General features: G+C 38.5%; 1 protein-coding gene across 3 annotated transcripts in view; it reads right to left on the minus strand.

Moving 5' to 3' along the window:
- The window catches only part of ACMSD (aminocarboxymuconate semialdehyde decarboxylase), a 38,025-nt gene that overhangs the window by 4,379 nt on the left and 12,781 nt on the right, over positions 1-20,865 (minus strand). For 2 of the 3 annotated variants that reach the window (XM_074547928.1, XM_074547927.1), the window contains exons 4-10: positions 13,426-13,470; positions 10,887-10,983; positions 7,063-7,112; positions 5,545-5,781; positions 3,388-3,481; positions 1,743-1,838; positions 1,102-1,274 (exon numbers count right to left, since the gene is read on the minus strand). In XM_074547928.1, coding sequence (XP_074404029.1) covers positions 1,102-1,274; positions 1,743-1,838; positions 3,388-3,481; positions 5,545-5,781; positions 7,063-7,112; positions 10,887-10,971 — 735 coding nt within the window. In that variant the 5' untranslated portion in view covers positions 10,972-10,983; positions 13,426-13,470. Of the gene's footprint in view, positions 1-1,101; positions 1,275-1,742; positions 1,839-3,387; positions 3,482-5,544; positions 5,782-7,062; positions 7,113-10,886; positions 10,984-13,425; positions 13,471-16,358; positions 16,592-20,865 lie in introns of those variants that run through there. The other variant, XM_005487913.4, reaches the window with a different exon arrangement.

A 20,865-nucleotide genomic window follows, 5' to 3' on the forward strand; every position in this document is an offset into this window, starting at 1 on the left:
ACTCCTTAGAGTTGCCGTGTTATTGTACAAACATACATGTCACAAAAGTTTCCATACTATTGTTTCAAGCTGTAGTTGTGCTGCCACATGGTTGATTTTCCATAAATCTTCAAATGCAAAGTTGTCCTAAAAGGCACAAGTCCTGCAGGGGAGCTGCAGGCAGAACTCCAGAGCCAAAGCTACAGACTTCAGGTGCAGCATGAACTGAAAACTCACAGATTTTAAAGTGTGATACCTGAGCTCAGAGTACCACAGTAAAGAAAACAATAGAAGAAGGATTTCTATTCCCAGGATTTCTTCCCCCGGGAAGCTGGGAAGCTTCAGCTTCTCCATGTTTTGCTGCTCTGGAATGTGGTCTGGAGATTGTTTATCCAAACATGTGAATCGTTTTTAATTAATGACCAATCACCATCAGCTCTGTCAGACTCTGAGAAGTCAGTCACGAGCTTTCATTATCATTCTTGTTAAGCTTTCTGATACATCCTTTCTCTTTCTTTAGTATGTTACATAGTATAGTTCTAGTATGGTATTCTTTAATATAATATCATAAAATAATAAATCAGCCTTCTGAGAACTTGGAGTCAGATTCACATCTCTCACCTTGTCTTGGGGACCTCACAAACACCACTTTGCTAAGCTACAAAGATTTCTTTACAAACAACTAAAATACTTCTGCAAACCTATAATTTTAATTGTCTCTCTGAGATACTCACAAAAGCTTTCCTTATTACTGATGTTTTTTGTGTCTATAACTTCCCAAGTGGAAATACAACTTGATTTCTTCAAGCATGCACTTGAATTTGAAAATTAAGCCATTTGAAAACCAGACTCCAAACTGAAGTAGTCTTTGCTTGAAGTTCCATCCTGAACAAGCTCAGAGAAGGATGGAACTAAGGTTGACAGTGCATGACTTCCTGGATTAAACCCACCATTTCAATAAATCCATATAGTAAAAGCATTATCAACATGGCAGAAGCCCATCAGTTTATTTCACTGGGTGACACTGTCTTCTTCTTTCTTCTTCTTCTCTTCTCCTCTTGATATTTCCTGGAAAATTAACTGAAGAATGACTCACCCACTTCTGGAAGCACTAAAACTCACCTCTCCTACTACACTTGTTAGCAGCCTTAGAGCCCCACGGTCGTGGACAAGAGAGTCTGTGTAAAATGAGCCGAGGTATTTTCTGGGATCCACCTTGTTATCCATGGCACACAAATCGGGGCGCACGTTGAAGCCATGCGAGATTCGACCCACTGTGTATGGAAAAGCTCCACCTGCAAGAAGGAGTTGTTAATAACTTTTAATAAGCTGAGAATATGTAAGAGGGAAAAAAGCCACCTTATCACCAAAGGTCCATAAGTTTTTCTGTCAGCTCTTTAGGAAGAAAGTGCTTTGCACCAGTGGCTTTTTATTCCTTTACCTTCATTAGCTTCTGTCTCTATTTTTCTCACTTCTTCACTACTGTGATGCCCAAATTCCTCCTGCTGCTTCCTTATCCTTTTCCTTAAACCACCTGCTGCCTTCCCTTCCTTTTTGTTTTCCCTTAACTGTTGTACCAGCTTGAGCCCTGCAGGCTAGAGAGTTTCATAAAAGCAGCTGATCTGTCAGGCTGTCTTCTTTGGGGTGACAGTGCTCAGCTGGTGGCAGGCTTCACGTGGTGGCCCCATTAGCTGAGAGACCAGAAAATACAACTGTACCATGCTCAGCCAAGGAGCAGGAGTTTCACATGGTGCACTACTCACCTCCGTGTGCAAAGCAAACTTTCAGCTTAGGGAATTTTTCAAAAATTCCTCCCATAATCATGGAGCAAATGGCCATGGTTGTTTCCGTTGGCATGCCTAAGAAGAAAAACATCTTAATTGTATAAGAGCTTTATTGATTATTTGAATCCTATTTGATTTTTAAATGTTGTTTTAATTTTCTTCCATTAGCCTTGAGCCGACTAAAAAAGTAATAATTGCCAGACAGCTACCAAAGGTAATGCATTATTTCCACTGGAGGGACACAGAGTTGAACTCTAATTAACTGAAAGGAGGACACAGGCCTGGAAGTGAAGGTGTTCTGAATTCTAAGTCCAGTTTTTACTCCACACCACTAGGACAGATGATAGACAGATTGGGTATGCCCTGAGATACCCTGTGCAGGCCTGATTCCCATTATCCTTGCTCAAAGACAAGTCTGGAATATGCCAGGGTGTCTTATCACCTCTCCTTGTGGGTTTATTTTGTGTGGAAAGTGGAGCAGATATGTTAAATGGATATTCCAACACAGATTTGGGGTTTGATTACCACGTGATGCCAGATCCTACAGTTTAGAACTAATCTGTCCCTCTGCTCCTGGCTGGGTTGGAAGCCTGGTTAGGAAGAGAACAGGAATTCAGGTTCCTACAGCAGTTCTCAGCTTCTGATCACACCCAACATATTTAGAATATCATGTCATTTTAAACACCCAGCTTCAGACATGCAGCTTGAAATCAGGAACTGAGTTCCCCATATTTAGGGGGGAAACAACACCTATGCATCTGGAAAGGTTATTTTTATTAATGTTTTACCATACGCTCAGATGCAAAGCATTATTATGCTTAGTAAGAAAATATTCTATATTCACTTTGTTGAGTAAGTGCAATCATTTCATTTTCTTCTTAAATCTGTGTTGTTGAGCATGATCTGATTAAGACTGATATTCTTTCAAGATGATGCATTGCTGATTGGGACAGCAAGATTTTCCAAGCAGAATGTGTATTATATTTATGTTGTGTATGTTTTTCAGAACTGGTGGCAGTGCAAAACCATGCAAAAAAACCCAACACAAAACAAAATGCATGAAGGTAGAATCAGGTCTAAACATTTCTTGGTAGCAGAATAACCCTGCTCCTGTTATTCAGTGTTATGATTTACCTATCAAACAGGGAAAAAATGGAAACTGGATAATATCCAACATCTACTGAGAGCTTTCAAAGTACATGTGGTTTCAGCTACAGCTGATGTAAAGTTATCAACCTATTTCTAAGAAATAACCCAAGAAATTATAGAAAAACTGTTTGGTTTTGCTTACTCCTTGTTATTTTTTTGAGGAGCTAATTTCTGAGATGATTCACTTCTTCCTTGTTCTCTGCTCTTTGTATTTAGGGCAAAAGAGAATACTATATTCTGTTGCTAGTCTGAATAATTTGAATTCTAAGTATTTAAAAGAAAAGCTAAACAAGCTTAGAAACAAATGACTACAGAGTTTACACAACAGACCTAATCATAATAGTAGATTAAAAAAAAAGAAAGTTTGACAGAAAAATGATGTAATTTTCTCTGTACTTGTACTGTACTTGGCAGCAATCTCCTGGACATAATCCAGTTCATAAATGTAGGTTAAGCAAAGTAAATATACATTTACCTATTAGCCAGGGAAACCAATATTTGGACATCCTCCCATCTATCTGCATGTCCCAGGGATGCACAAAGAGGCAGCAATTTAATTTCTCAGCAGCCTGCAGCAAAAAGAAAAAGTCTGAATCTTTATTAATCATAGCAAAGTGCATCTTAGATCTTATTCATGCTTTTCAATGACCTGCAGTAGTACTGAGCAGTACTAGTAATGAAAATAGGCCCACAAGTAAGGACTATAAGCAATAGTTGGCTGTATTTACTCCTCTGGGCCATGTTCTGAAGGCCTCACTCAGTTTCACTCTCTTCCTGTGAGTACAGGACTGGAAGCACAGATGATAACATCTCTTTAGTGAACCAAGCATTTCTCAGAATAATACAGTACAAAAATGCTTTTCCAGCTGTGTTTTTCAGCCATCCTGTGGTATAAAATCAATTCAAGCAAACATTCTTTTGGTTTCATTACACATATGAGAATGAATTCCCATATTGTCTTATAGAGTCAATTGAGAATGGTTTTGCAGAATTGTTCCAGCTGTATTCAGAAATTTTCATTCAGTTGCACTACATTTGTCCCATTTTGTCCTCTACCTAGCTTACAAAAATGTTAAATTATTCCTAATTCTTCCTAAGAGTTCAAAATCTGGCTGTATTCTGATCAACAATCCATCTCTACCCAAGTACAGTAATTTTTCCAAAACTATTGACATCTTTGGAAAGGCAAACAGAAGACTAGTGTTGGATGCTGACTGTGACTGTAATTTGACTGTGTGCTTAAATTTAAATATACAGTCATCAGAGTCATTCATATGCTTAACCAGGATTTAACAGCTTCTTTTTGTCAGATGTATTTCTGGACATGCTCTTGTTGCTAAGGAGATTGTCACACATTTGAAAAATCTGGGTTTATTTACCCATACATGCATAAATAAAAGCTGCAACTTTTGGATTGTGGAGCACAATTGCCATCTACATTTGTAAACTAAAAATAGCAATTCAATAACTGGCTTGGTAGTTTGGCAAAGTTCATAATCCAATATGGCTTAATTTCATAATCTGTATTATCCAGAGATGTTTCTAAAAATGAAAGGGGTAACTTCCTACATGCGTGAAACATAAGCTGAAGGATGTACAGTGAGAGAGAGATCCCAGAAGAAGAGAGGGATATCAGTAGCAGAGACATGGAGTTACTGGAGAGAGCTCCAAGTTATGGAGGGACTGAGCATCTCTCCTGTGAGGAAATGCTGAGAGAACTGGGGCTGTTCGTCCCCTAGAAGAAAAGCTTCAGTGGAGATCAGGAAATTTCAGGTTGCCCAGAGGGATTGTGGAGTTTCCATCCTTGGAGATATTTACAATCCACCTGGGTATGGTCCTGGGATCTGGCTGTAGGTGGCCCTGCTTGAGCAGGGGGTTGGTCCAGGTGGCCCCAGAGGCCTCTCCCAACCTCAGCCATGCTGTGATCCCATAAATGTGGGCATCTCCAAGGGCAGATGTTGGTATCTGACTGTGTATGGCCCTAAAAACAATCAGTCCAGGTGCTGCACCAACAGAGTTTCTGAATAAATTGAACATACTACAAAATAACCTCTGTGAATCAATTCCAGGCTGACAGCTCTAATGACTTGACAAACAGATTCAGAATGGACATTGATTAAACCCCTAATTTAGACAAATGACCACCTCATCTGGATCTCAGGCTATTCAAGAAGTGCTATCTGTTAATTCATTTGATGATCAATACATTCAGTTTGAGAATTTTGGTCCTGTTTACATAGTTCTGTGTGGTACTTTGGTGCTATCTCTGATAATCTCAGGGGGGTTTCTCAGTTATTTCAATAGGATTGGATACAGAAACTTGAACTCAAATGCAGACAGTGCTTTATTTGATATTGCACTTATCCTCACAAATCAAGAAGGCAGATCTACAGTGAGAACTCATATAATAAAACAAAATTTGTTATTCTTTATTCTAAAATATGTTTCAGAGTGTTTTGCATCATTGCCATTATATCCTATAAAGAATTATCATTTACAACTAAAGCTGAGTCTCTCTGATCACTAAGCAGATTAGAAGGCTCAAATGATGACTCAGTGTGCTCCCAGACATTTTTAGACAGATTTCCATATCACAGAATTCCCCCAAAGAAGGAAAGCAACAGCTACTCACAGCATAAACATCGTGGAGCTCTGGGGCATTCAGGTCCCACTCATTGACATGAGATCCAATCTGCACTCCAGGAAAGCCCAGTTCATTCACACAGCGCTGCATTTCCCTCACAGCCAGCTCTGGAGCTTGCAGGGGTAACGTGCCCAGCCCAACAAACCTCTTGGGGTGCTTCTTTACTGTGGCAGCTAAGTCATTGTTTAACAGCTGGGCAAGGTCTAAAGCATCCTGAGGTTTGGCCTGGTAAGATGTGAAGCAGAGCAGTGCATTTCAATGTAGTTCTCAAATGTTATCACCTTTGGAAGTTATTGGATAAATGTCATTGCAAACAACTGGTAGGGTTTGAACCCAAATGTGCTTTACAGTTCTGAACAGCTGGAAAATAGAGCTAAATTCTGCCTTGCTTTAAAACCTCTGGGTACAGTTCTGCTTTTTCTCTTGAATATTTTATCAACTGCTATTGCCTTTACTGCTCAGGATGGGTGCAATAAAGCCCAGGTTGCTGATGCACATAAGTATCTGGTCTTTTGTGTAAAGCAGTCCCCTGGTTTTGTTTATCCCCATGCAAAAACTTCAGTGTATAATTTTTATACATAGCAATGAATATTTACTCTCCTATTACTGGAGCTGAAGAAATAAAAATAAGAAATGTGAGATGTTGGAGCATGTGAATTCTACAGAGAAAGCTTGAGCAAACTTCTCTAACATTTAGAAGGAGATAACATCCATAATTCTAACAAGGAAGTGCAATATCCATGCAATCAATCTCTAGGTTTTTTTTCTCCCGAATACATATTTAATGGAAAATATTCCCTTAGATACCAGAATAAAGTTTTGAAGAGGAGTTACTAACTAGAAATGATGAAAATCAATGGTATTTCTTATATGTGGGCTTAGCACAATAGTTCTAAATGCACAAATCCATTTACATATAAGCATCTTAACCTGTGCACATTCCTAAATACTCACATCCAGAATGTATTTAGAACAGCATTTTGCTGTAATTTATCTCCTCATCCTGTCTTTATTTCTTTGAAGCATTCAAGATCACCACGTGGAGAACATAGGAACTTAAATTTGCTCCTGAATTTTAAGATTCAAAGCATTCTATGTTAATGAGTTCCATGCCACATTTAAAAGAAAGTGGTACAAGGCCACAAATGCATCCTTTGTGTCTTTTTATTTTTCCTTGAGAAAGTACAGATTGATGCCTGCCTTCTGGAATGTGTACATACGTGTCTGTCTGCTAACCATGGATTCATGTTGGATATGTTTTTTCTCTCCATTTCCAGCTGCCCCCATAAGGAATTCAGTTGTTTTATATTTTCTCACTGGGTGTGCTCTGGTGTGGAGCTCTGCCAGGACATCCTGCAGACACCTTCTCATACCTGCATTCCTTTTTTGCCTTTTCTTTTTCACAGCAGAACAATTCTAGTGACTACTTCAATTTGTAGGAAGATGCTTTTGAATTTTAAAAATGTTGCTACATATGAATTATGAAATATCTCAGTTGGAGCTTACCCAGTAGCTGAACATTACAGGGACTGTGGACAGGACTTGGATGGTGACTCCTGAGTAAGAAAAAGAAAATATTAATGCTTCCTTTTTTGTTGTCTATTTTTGATAAAATGTTATAAATAAGAAAGTACTTTGGTTTGAGAGGCAGAATGTAATGGCTTTAATGATAAGAAAGACTGATTTAACAGTGACATAGAGAAGTTATTATTTTTTTAAAATTAAGGATCACGGCAATAAAACTCATAGTGTATCAATTTATTAGGATTTGGAAATTTTTGCTAAGTAGAAAGAATAAACACTACTATATTCATACTAGCTAATTTGGGAAATTAGGGTTTTTGATTTTAGAAGGATTTAGTACGCACCTGTACAAACAATTAAAATAGCAATTTAGTATTACTCTCATGTGAATGAAACTGACATTAAACCAACAGAATACAGTAACTCAAGTTTACTTTGGGGTGAATTTTTCATATATATTAAATAAATAAATGTATTAGCTCAAAGATAAACAACATTATGTCAACAATTGTTGTTAAACAGTGCTTTCCTAAGTGTTCCCAAAGCTATATTGTGTTAGGTTTCATTCATCTTGTGTCTGGACTGCTGAGGTTGTAAATATAAAAAATCTGCCTGTTTTCAGAAACAACTTTGATGTTAAAAATAAAAAGAATTAAGTCCATGTTGTTTTGTTTCTGCTCAAACACAAATCTCTATTATAATATTTTCTATGACAGGTTACAGAGTGAAAATAACAAACCTGGAAGACAAACAAAGTAAACAATAAAGAGTAATTAGGAATTCACAAAATAGTTACATGCAAAACTGTTTTGTTTTGGTGTTTTTATAGGTTTGTTTACAGTATTTTTGCACATATCTTGTCATGCTTTAGAAAATTTAACTTGGTTGTTAGTAACAAAACTACTAGAACAAAAGATGGCAGAAAAAACCTCCAGCAGAATGAACTCTATGAGAACTCTAAATGACTTGCCAAAATATTTGAATGATTAAAATGATTTATCCTCCTCCTCAGAAGTTAAATAGGAAACAAGAGGAGAAGCTGACTCAGATTGCTACAAGATCTGATTAATATTATGTACAGCAGCAGAGGTATGGGGGTAAGGATTAGATCTGCAAAATTACATAAATACTGAATTATCCAAGTTAGATCATTCACCAATATGGGCACTTATTTAGTCTGTTGGGAACATTCTCCATGTTTTCCACAAAAATCATTGTATCTGCTTTCAATCCATTTTTACACCTCTGAGCAAATTTAACGTAAACCTTAAAGGTACATTTCCAAGCTGACTGCTCCTAGAAATTAGCTTTAGGAAGAAGAATCAGCACAGAAAAGCCTCTACATTTTTACCCTCTTCAGAGGGTTTTACAAAGGAGAAAGTAACAAGGAAAGGCATTTAGGATGAACTGATATATTTTCTCAGACAAAATTGTGATGATTTGTGTCACAGAACTGTGATGGTAATTACTTTTACAGCTTGTTTTATTGAGTTACATGGATAGCTTGCTTTATTGAGTGGATCAAGCTAGAAATATGTACATCAATTAGACATAGGACATATGATTGGGAGAACTAATTGAGTCTCTTTGCTCCACTGGAGACCATTTCTTATTACTGGCAGGATTTCTTGGGCATGGCACAAACAAAGCCTTTTAACCAAGTTGTCTCTCTGAGTTAAAAATACCTTTCAGTGACTGATTCTAGTTTTGTTCAGCTGGGAGACTTCTTGCATCTTTGTTCCAAAATTATGCCATGTTTGGAGGTTAAATTTTGGGTATAATCTATCTCAGCCTGTGTAAGAGAAAGCAGTCTGAACTAAGTAGCTAGAGGTTTCTAAACCAAAAAAGAATAAATGTGGTCCACAGTCTTTATCATTAGCTGAGCAGTAAGGATGAAAGAATGAAAAACACAAAGGCTGTTTTTCCCTCCCACATAATTAATTGGCTGATACCTGTATGTCTGGAGTGCTGTAATAAAAAGGGACATTTTTAGGGCACAAGTCACCAGATGGTGCTGTAACATACAGGTTTACATTTTTTTAATCAAGTGAGCACTGTTTGGTTCATGAAGAAATATTGTGATGCTGCTTTCATGATACATTTTCTTTTCTGGAGAGCTGCTGCAAAAACTTGAAAAATAAATCCTCCTGTGTTTTCCCTTTGTCTACAACAAACATATGGGGCAGAGCTGCTTTGTAGAAACTTGCCATTAGTGCTGAGGGAAATACCTGAAAGAGAAAGATGCCCAAAGGCTATTTATGATCCACTGTGTAGTTGAGTGATTTGGTAATCCCCAAAATCCCTGAGCTAACTCAGAGAAACACTACAGCCTAGTCAGGCCATGATTCTATGATTCTGTGACAAGGCAGCATATTTCAGTCTGCAAAGGCTTTCTGGTATTCCCATTAAAGGTCTAATGGTTGGAGTTTCAAATACTGCTTTTCCAGGCTGAAAATGAAATAGATTAAAATTGTCTAAATTGTGTTTACATTTTTTGCGCTCACTACCTGGTGGCTTTCCAAGCTAGCCTATGTTATGTGCTGCACTAAACCTCCCTAAGAAGAATAACCCAGACTATCTCCTAACACAGAATGAGTTAGGTTAGAAAAGACCTCTAAGAGCATTGATTCCAGCCATGAATCCAGTTCTGCCAAGCCCACCCCTGAGCTGTGTCCCCAGGCACCACATCTGCACATCCTTTAAATCCCTCCAGGGACGGGGATTACACCAGGGCTGTTCCAGGCTTGACAACATTTCTAGTGCAGAAATTTTTGCTAATATCAAATCTAAACCTCCCCTGGTGCAATTTCAGGCAGTTTCTTCTTGTTTATTATTTGTCATCTTGGAGAAGAGACCAACTCCCCACTGGCTACAACCACTTTCATGTGCTTGTTGAGGGGGATGAGGCCCGAGAGGAGGAAGCAATAATCATAAAGATGCTACTTGTACAATATCTGTTATTTTAAGCAATCCAGGTGTTTATTCCTTATGAAAAGTTGAAGATATTCAAGTTGTGTCCACTGGGAAACTGATGTAGGAACTATTCAGGCCTCAATCTAAGAAAAAATAATCTTTTAGAAACATAATATTTCTCTTAGAAGAGTAATTTGGAATTACAGTGTTAATAAGAACTAGCAAAAATAATTGATCTGCCTAGAAATTCCTTCCCTCATCCTCAGTTTCCCATGTTACCAATGTTATTTAGAAGCTTGCATGGAAGATGATGGAAAATAAATTTGCAAATTTGGCATCTGGTTAAATTTCTAAATGAGAAAAACTCCCCTTTCTGACAAAGTAATTGTGCCAGTTCTCTAGGCTCAGAGTCCTACAGCAAAACCACAAAATGAGGCTGAAACATGGATAAACAGAAAAAAAGTATTAGAAAAAGAAACAGACATAGAAGAAATCCTGTGTGTAAAAAGACTATTTTTAATATTTGGAGCAAAAATGAAGGGGCTTCCTCCTCCTCCATGAATGTTTTAACCAGAATATATGGTGCTATTTCAAGTCTAGGGTCAGTCATCCTTACTTTTGTCAATGAGTTCCTTAGTGTCCTAAATCCTACCAAAATTGATAAATTCTAGTGGGGAATAAATTGCTACTGAGAATGAGGAAAGTTATGGGCATGAGTTCCTTCTAAATATAAAGAATATCAGTTTCCAATTACTATCAGCAAATTAAAACCAAGGAATTAGTATGCGAAACCTTTTTTTTGATATTGTTGTTGAGCACTTTCAGATGGACTGACAGAGAAGTTGTTATTCTAAATGAAACACAGTGATTTGAGTTCCTTTGTGGAACTGTACCTGACTGGTCCATCTCTTTAATCCGTACTTCTGGATCCCAGCAGTTCTCTTGGATAACTCTAAAAACCTTTCCATCCTTCATCATCTTTGCCTGTCCCTGTGAAATGACATTTTCATATATTATAAATGTGACAAAGTAGTACCTGCTAATTTATAGTCTCTTGATATATTGTGCTCCTTACAGAAATACAGTGGCAAAATTTTGATCTTTTATTTCTATTCAGTAGGTATTTTTAAACAGAAAATATCTTAAAAATAGATATGAATAAAACAGTAATTTATAGTTCTGATTTAATTCTTCATAATCATAAAAAAAATTCCCTTTTCTTTTGCAATGCACATCACTGTATATTTATTTGGAAGAGATACCAGGTACCTTAGTCCAAGTTTATCCTCAAACCAAATTTTGACCTCAAAACAATGCTCTAATTAAATCTGTGCTAAATTTTCCCTTTGGGTATGTGTGTGTTCAATAGCATCACTATGGTTCCAGTAACTACAGAAATAATTGTGTAACACAGTTAATTTCAGTCCAGTGATTTCTTACCACCAGTGATAACTCAGACAAAAGGAGACCTATTGTGTTGTCTTCAGACATGCTTTTATGCTTGTTTCCTTGGTAAGAAAAAAAATATTGAAGAATTTGGGAAAGAAAAGTCCCAAACAAATCTTATACACGGTATAAAACCATGACCTGAATTAATGTAAAATTTTCTCATATGCCAACAATTTCCAGACTTAGGAAGTTCAAAATGTTATCAGTGCCATGAAATTTGTTCCTTTATCAGCCGGGAAGCTTTTGAAATGCCATATTTGGTTGATTTGTGAATTGTTCAGAGAGAGGCAGTGTCACCCCATTAAGGAAATTGTCTGTTACAATTTGGGGTGCCCACCAGCTGCTACAGACACAAAAGGATTTCTGCTGGCACAAAGGGATGAGATACAACCAGCACCTGCAAGCCCTGAGTATTTCCTGGTTGTTTAGGCAGGGCAGTCTTTGGGCCATTCAAGAAAGGGATTTCTCTCTCTCTCCAAAGGGCACTTTATTTTTCCTCACAAAATTGGTCTTATTAAGGATCCTGTCGATTTTTCTACAGAAAAGAACCTGTTAAATCAGAATATTTACTACCAGTGTGCCCAGACAGGGGCAGGGGGGTTTCTGTCCCCCTCTTCTGAGAACTCAAACTGTTCTTAACCTTGAATTTGTTACTATCTTCATACATCATTCACAAATATACTGTCCTAATGAATATTTTAAAGCCATCCTCAACAAATCTAAGTGTGCTGCCTTGGCAACCTGTCAAGTTACTTGTTAGCTGTATCATGGGTTGTGAAAATTATGTGAAATATTCCAACTGCAGGGTCCTGATCCCCTGGTGAAATACTTCAGGTTCTTGTAAAACTGGTTCTCCAACCTGATGGAGAGGTTTACTGTAGACATACACACTCAAATACGTTAAGGAAAGTTTAGTGTATTGATACAGGTTGTCCAATTAAAAAAAATAAAATTGGGGTGTGAGAAAAAGGCACAGTAGAACCAAGCATTTCATCACATATGAATAGATCACCTGGACTTTACTGTTCTATTCTATACTTCCCTATTCCATCCCATCCTAAAAATTACCTAATATTTGTTTTGATTAATGTATGTGGAAATTAAGAGAGACATGTAAAAATTAAGTCCTGCAGGCTGATTTAGTTCAGCAAACTACATTTAAAATTCTCCCCTCACCAAACTACTCAGTCACATCCCAAAATGCACTTTTAAAGTATGCATGTAATTATTTTCTTCCAGGTTGACCCTGGTGCTTCTTCAGAGAATGATATGGGAGGCCTTTGAGGTTTTTTAAATCTTAGGAGTTAACATCCTCAGCTCCACATGTCTGAACAGGATTTTGTTTTGCCATGCACGTTTTGTCATGCAGCATTTCCAGACAGAAGTAGGCAGGATGGAATTCTCGGAGGGGTGTGTAAGGCCATTATTGACTTGCCACACAGTTCCTCTGCAAAGTATTTTTAGCACAGAATTTTAGCACCAGACCTGTAACAAAATCACCAGAAATGTGTCCAGTCCCTGTCTCCTTCCTGCAGCTGCCATGTATCCCAAAATCTGTGTCATCTATGCTTTGGTTTACCAGGTGGCTTGTTCTTGTTTATTAAAATATCAGTTCCTTTTGGGTTTGCTTGTCATGACTGCATCTAATTCAGCCCAAATCTGTATGTAATCTGCTTTAGCCTGACCTTTCTTGTTGGAAAGACTTTCTCAGAGTTATCCATTCCAGTGTTAAAGTGAGATGATGAAGAGGAATGGATGCTGGTTCATACAAGAGGGTGTGAGTTTCATCCTTTAGGCAAAAGGTTCTGCTGACGTCTATTAGGACTTGGTCAGATACTACTTTGTAGGAAATAGACCTCTAGAGAAATCTGTATCAAAGACAGAGCCAATCTTATTGCCATTTTGCTTCTCTAACATATTTCCTGTGAGTTTCTATTCGTGACGATGACACAAGATCAGCTCTGAGTGCCAAAGAGCCCAAACCTTGCAGTGATGATCCAGCTGTACCCATCCACCATATCCATATCTCTGTGGAGGAAAGGAGAGAAAGCCAGGGCTAGTTAGCTCTCTGCAGTAGTAATAATAATAACAATAATAATAACAATAACAATAATAATAATAATAATAATTGCAGTTCTTACAAAAATACCTCATTCAGGAGAAACCCTTACATGTGCTGAGCTCTGAGCCAGAGTAGCCTCACTGAAATCAGAAGTGTATAGCTGGACTGGACTAATGGTGTTTGTACAGCTGGAATTTTAGTTTCCAGTTCAACAGCATTTTTAAACAGCTGCTTTAGAAATGCTTAAAGTTGCTTGCTACATTGAGGTTCTAACTGAAATAATTTTGACACTGAAAATATTAAATTAAGCATCTGGCGGTGTGAAAATGGAGCTGACAACTTTCCAATCTGTGATCAGTTAATCATTAGCACAAAGATGCATTGATTCCACTTTTCATCTTCCATGACTCAGCAGCAGGAGTGAAGGTCAGCCTCTTGTCTATTAATATTTAAACAGGGAAGAGAAGCTAAAACGGAGAAGCTTAGATGCTCATTGATTCTTCCAGAGAGATTCAGAATTGTTCATGCAAAAAACGCAAAACCTACATAAGATGCTGATTTCCTTTCACTTTAATAAATTATCAATTAGAAAGGAATGAACTCTTGAAATCTCTGGGTGAAAACAATGCTCACAATTCCCATTTCTCCAAAAAAAAGGAAACATTTAAAATGAAACTCAGTAAGAGCAGGCATTTGTTTTGCTGAAGTGTAAACGATTTGGACACAGTCCTGAATTTCCTGTGATACCAAATCATCACTTAGTGCCACTGTGAGCTCTCCTGATGGGGGTGTGAAGAGCCAAACCTCCTGACCCCAGCCAGAAATGCAGTCACTGAGGCTGTGTGCTCTGTTTAACTATGCAACTATGTAAATTTTATTTAAATTTATACATCTAGAGGTTTATACGCATGTAAAAATACTGAAATTTTGGGAAATTTAATGAGTGACAACTAATGAGAACTTAAACTAGATCCATGCTAATTGCAGTTGTAAGCTAAGCAGAAAAGAAGCACCTGAAATGGGTACTGGAGGAGCCCATAGGCAATAGAGAAACTAATTTTCAACTTATTTTATTCTTTCTTCCCCTCAGGTATTAGTTGTAGGCGTTGACATTCCATATCTGTTTTTTCTGTGATTTTCTATCCCCGTGATATTTTTCTAGGCTGCTAAATCAGGACCTTGACAATAGAATTTTCTAGTTTGAAGGTCCAGTATTTACAAAGCTGGAAACAAGAAGTTTAGCACTAAATAAATGTGTGCAGGTTAAGATGCCTCATTGGTTTTCCTTGCATGATCTGTGTTAATGGCTTGAATTTCCACAGGACTCCAGGGAATTCTGAGAGTTGTTTTCTACTCTGAGCCCATTAATAAACCATTGAATCGCTCAGAACAGAGGGAAAAAATCCTAGCAGGTGGAAATTAAATTTTAAAAATTTGGTATTTTCCTCTTTATCTCTGTTTAAAGAAATGCAATGCTGGCCCACAGTGTCTAACATTAGTGAATTTAGTCTTGATGTACATCTGTGAACATCAAGGAATTCTTGGGGTCATTTTAAGTCAGTGAACTTATTGCCCTTTTAAAGTACCTACAGACAAAAATATTTAATATTTTTAAAAGACCCATATAACATCAGAATGAATTCTATAGCTGTTTGTATGAAGTTATTGCACAGACAACAAAATCTGAAATGTGCAAAAGCAACCTGACTTTCTGGTATGGATATTTAACCTCCTATCCATTTAAAACAGACATAAAATTATTATAAAAGTAACTGTAGCCTCACCTACATTATCCAGTGTATGTGTTTTCCATCAGGAGTGGCTATTATTATAAATAGGGTGTTCAAATAGATGTTTATAAAAACCTTCCTAGCCAAACAAGGAAACAAACATTCCTTTCCAGGAGGTTTTGTGCATAATGATGTTATTTTTCACAACTAATGAAGAAATAATCCTATGTATGTTTTCAATGCCAGGTTTTCTCATGACTTTTTTTTTCTAATATGCTGTTTACATTTCCCAGCTGCTCTCTCCCTAATATTGACTGAAACTGGACTGCTTAAAATCACAGCAATGCAGAGCTAATAGATATGAAATCCTTTCAGATTGATTACATTAAAACCTAAATGACATTTTTCATTCTAAAATGCATTTCACAGGATCATGAAAAAACATTGTGGACAAGAATAAATTTATGACACTGAATAATAACAACAACAATAACAACAACAACAACAATAAGTTAACCGAAATTCACTTATAGCTTCAGTGCTCTGACAACTGAGATTTTCTGTTTTAAATACAACAGGATACTGCTTTCCAGTAACTGAAAAAAGAACAGATATTAGTAAAATTATCATGATCAATTAGCTGTACTTAGAGTGACCCCACTCCCACTGAAGTTAATGATTTCATGCCTGTGGGTATAATGATGTGAATAAATTTGTCTTAGTTAACATTAATTTTGTCTAATATTTGATTATTTATTTTATTTAAAACAAAAGTGAACACCATTTAGGAGTGGAACAGAACAGCTCTATTTTTATCAAGAAAGTGGAATTTATACCTTATTGTCCCAAAATTTTGTGTCTCAAAAAACTCAAGGAAAACTTTAAGAATTGCTTCAGAATAAATAAAAAATGGGGAACAGACCCCAGTTTTACATGCTGTTCTGACTGGAGTCTTTTCAAAGTGGTGAAATACAAATATTTTACAGTTGGAAAAATATCCCAAATTAGACAAAAACCTAGAGATATTTACCCCAGAGCCCTTCATTCATTTATTCTTTCAAAAATCACATCGGTAGAAATGGCTGCTGATAACCTAAGGCACTGAATATCTAAACTCTTATTACCTTTTTCAGGTCGGGCCATTCCTTAGGTAGAATGTGGCTATGGATGTCAATTTTCATTTTTGACACGCCAGAGGTGAAATTCTCCTCCAGTGCTGAAGTTTTGTGTGTCAGTGCTGTGTGACAGACCCTGCTGTCCCTGGGTCACAGGTTGTCCCCTTTGGCTGCTGCCCAGATCCACCTGCTGTCCTATCAGGAGAATGGCATACAGTGGCCAACCCGGGAGCCTAATTCCAGAGGAGTGGCTCTTCAAAAGAACAAAGAGTTTGAGCAGAAAGTCCCCAGGGCAAAGGGAAAGTACTTGAGCAGCTGACCGAGGGCAAAGGGAAAATATTTGTTTATATCGGCACTATGAAGGGATTTATTTTACACGGCATCTAAAATGTCAAAAATAAGTCAATAAAATTTTGTTAGTATAAATGTATTAAGCATGCTGACTTGAATTTCCTCCTTTCTCCCTCTTGGGTTGTGAAATTATTTGTAGAGGGCATATAATATACCCTTGGAAGAATCACATATCCTCATCTATTCTCTGTTTTTCTTGCATTTTCTTTAAAGTTATATTAAACCCCCTCCAAATATGGAATTTTAGCCAAATCGATGCTCTGCATTTTATATTCCCCCTCCTCATCATTGGTTCACTCAGGATATTTACACAAGCTACTGCATAATGGTGCTTACAGCCTCTCAAGATGCCTCAAATATACAGGAATACATAGATGTATTTCAAATATACCAGCTTCTGCATCCTAAGTTAGGCTTGACTGGAGCTATTTCAGATTTCCTGTGAAACTACATCTCATCTTTTGCCCTTTACTCAATTTAGAATTACACTTTGCTTAAGATACCCTTGCTCTTTATTTGCGCTGTATTTTTGTCTGTAATTTATTCCCCCTGTAGTTTTATTTCAGTATATGTTACTCACACACCGTCCTCTTGCGAGTGTTTGTTAACCATTCCCTGATTAGTTTTTTTTAGTGAAAAATGCTGTTTTTCTTTCCCCAAACCCAAATGCTATTGTGAATCTTGCAACTTGATTAGATTTTTAGTGAAACATGCTGAATTTTTTTCCCAAACCCAAATGCTGTTGTGAATCTTGCAACTTGAAATCAAGCATTTCGAAAAATAAACATCTTGGCCCATTTTGTTTTATCCTTTTCCTGACCTCTGTATTTTATTTGGGCTTGAAAAAATCCCCAGACTCTTGCATTTCCCTACTTGCTCAGTCATTAGACAAGTCTGCTTTGGATTTGGTCAGATAACTTTTATAGGAGTTATTTTTCATGTCAGCTTCTTGTGACAGGGTTGGTTGGTTGGTTGGTTGGTTGGTTGGTCAGTTGGTTGGTTGGTCAGTTGGTTGGTTGGTTTGTTGGTTGGTTGGTCAGTTGGTTGATTGGTTTGTTGGTTGGTTGGTTGGTTGGTTGGTCAGTTGGTTGGTTAGTTGGTTGGTTGGTCAGTTGGTTGGTTGGTTTGTTGGTTGGTTGGTTGGTTGGTTTGTTGGTTGGTTGGTTTGTTGGTTGGTTGGTCGGTTGGTTGGTCAGTTGGTTGGTCAGTTGGTTGGTCAGTTGGTTGGTTAGTTGGTTGGTTGGTTGGTTGGTTGGTTGGTTGGTCAGTTGGTTGGTTAGTTGGTTGGTTGGTTGGTTGGTGGGTTGGTTGGTTGGTTGGTTGATCTTTTACTTCTCTGCAGCATGAGGTCACTGAATGTTCCAAAGAAATAGGAAGCAGCAGAAAAGTATTCCCTAAATGAAGCAAGACAGCCAACAATTTGCTGTAACAGATCAAAACCCTGTGATGGAAAATAGCAATTATTTCTGTCTCAAACCCAACTCAATCTGTCCATGGCCAGGCTGCCAGGTTAAGCAGCACATTGTCTCCCCTGCCCCCAGGTGTGACAGCCAGGCTGTGTGATGTGGCACTGCAGTGTCGGCCTGTTGACAGCAGAGCTCCTGCATGGACTACAGCTGACAGAAGAAAGAAGTATTGATTCAGCTCTGGGAGCTCTGCATCCTGATGGGAGGCAAACACTGAAAGTGAGACATCTCCAATGAAGAGATGTCTGCAGGACAATGCCCTACTTGAGCACAGAAAGCAGAGTGAAGTGAGGGAGAGTGGCACGGAGAGATTTGTGCACCTGAGTAGTCCAAAACACCAAGAGTCCTCAGTCACCAAAGCTGCAGGATTCCATGCAGAGCTCAGCTGCATTTCTTCAACACTGAGCTTAATTTTCCTCAGCTCTAAAAAAAGCTGTAGCTGTTAGTTACTGCTCCCAAGGCACAGCTTAGCTTGCAAACACTGTAGTACTCCCACGCTGCATTTCATTTGTCACAACACATCATTTGGAAGCCACACCAGTTGAAGGCAAAGTGTGTGTCCATGCCACTTGGTCAGAGGGCAGCGAGACATCTGTCTGTGTCCAGCATGAGCCATTGGGCCAGCAGCAGAGACCTTCACTGGTTGGGAACAAAAAGCTCTTGAGATACTCAGGCACCAAATGTACTCTGAACTGGAAAACATGACTAACAACTCCTCCAAGGACAATCCAGCTAGAGGCTGTTCAGCCAAGGCTGATTTCAGACACACACACAAGCCTAGCAGATCTACAGGGTTTCATTTCACTGTAGGGACAAGCACTAAAGTGAAAGTGGTGTTAATTGGAGGGCAGTAAGTGCTCTTTTCTGAAGCTATTTAGCTGCTTTTCTGAAGTGCAGAATCTGATATTTGGAGTCTTCAGGATGGAAATTCAGTGTTATATTCTGGCTTTGCTTGCCGGGGTGAAAAGTGTTTCTTTGTGTCAGTGGGAAAACCCTGACATCTTCAAAAGAGGCTGCACCAACAATCACTGGAGAGCCCTGCAGAGAGCTCTGCCACATCCATGCTCCAAGGCAGCCCGTTTTCAATTAGGCTGAACAAAGAGGCAAATTCAGGATGCTGATCTCAGAAAGGGCTAAAGCACTCGCACCAGTTTTCTATACCTTCCATTTTGCCTGTTCCTCTCTGGCTCCTGTTCTTGGGCGTGCACACTTGGTTGTGCAAATTGGCTGTTTCACACATGTGCACAGCTACGGAAAAACAAGTAGAAAACTCTTTGTGCTCGGTAGCTAAGATGAAGTACTTAAAGAATACGTTCTTTCCAAATGAAATAAATGTTGAGCAGCACACTTATATTGGTTGCTTAGCAACAGGTTATCCTTTGGCTGTGCTGGGGACTGCACGGGTCCTCTGAGACTGCCATCACAGACCTGCTTGGAAATGTCAGATTTGGAAAGGATGCAAAAGTCAGTAATTCTATTTTTTTTCCTGTGGTATCAAATAATTAAACCTCTCCTATTAAATTAGCCTGATCACAGAACTTAAACCTCTTCTGGGACTCTAAAGCACACAGACTTCAGTGGGAGAGGTGTGGTCTGAGTTCTGCAGGGAAGAGCAACAATGGTTATGGTTTCCCTCCTAATGAGGAATTGCATTATGCAGTTCCCATGCAGCACTTTCCATGTGGAGCTCTCAAGTGCTATTTTTCTCAAGAAAACATTATTTCACCTAGCACAGCTACACCAGGAGGACATATCCAGCTACAGCTACACCAGTAGAGTCCTTAACCAAGATGTATCCTGGAGAATGAGTGGTATTGTGATTCCCTGTTCTCCAGTGCAATAAAACAAACACTCCAGTGGCTGCCTAAGCTCCTGGTGGCTTGCACAGACAGCTGGACTGTAACGCCAGGGTTTTCTTTATACACATTCAGAGAGGCAACTGGAAAGGCACACACACCTCCAATCCACAGGCAGCTAAAGCAGCTCATGGTGGCAGCAGCGCAGGTGCACTCATCATTAAATCCTGAAGGGCAGCAGATTTTTCTCTTTGTTATGAAAAAGCCTTAGCAGAAACAAAGAGCTGTGAGAGCCTCTATTTACACAGATATCAGAGCTGCTGCTGCTCTGTGCCCTGAGCCCATTTAGCCCTGCAGAGCACTGGGGCTTTTTAGCTCAGGTGTGGCACTGTCCTGGTGCCCCTCTGATGCTTCCAAGGTCTCAGCTATTAACTCTGCATGGTGAAGCTCTGCAGTTGCACAAGCTCAGGGTGATGCTCTCCAGGTGGGGACAGCTGCCACAGCCTTTTTGGGTCACTAAAATTTGTAATGTAAAGGTGTCCAAGGCTGCTGATGCCTTTGGCAGCACTGCTCTGTGACCACCACCCTGCGCGAGTTCTGATGAATCACACAGTGGTGAAAGCAAACACTGTCCTCTGCCAAATTCCTGACCATTACCGTGTTCTCTGTACCTAAGTGAAGCCATTAAAAAATACTTATTGCTAGAAAATATTACATAGTTGAAATTCAACTGCCATTCTAAAATAATAAAAGAAAATTATATGGCTAACCTTCAAATAACATAATTATTTTCTTTATAGACTACAGTTGCAATCCTGCAATTTACACTTACCATGCATTTATCCTGCATAGAGATATTCTACCAAAAATGTAATTAAATAGATATTTTCTAAAATGTCAGTA

Source organism: Zonotrichia albicollis, chromosome 10, assembly GCF_047830755.1.
Source record: "Zonotrichia albicollis isolate bZonAlb1 chromosome 10, bZonAlb1.hap1, whole genome shotgun sequence".
Taxonomy (NCBI): domain Eukaryota; kingdom Metazoa; phylum Chordata; class Aves; order Passeriformes; family Passerellidae; genus Zonotrichia; species Zonotrichia albicollis.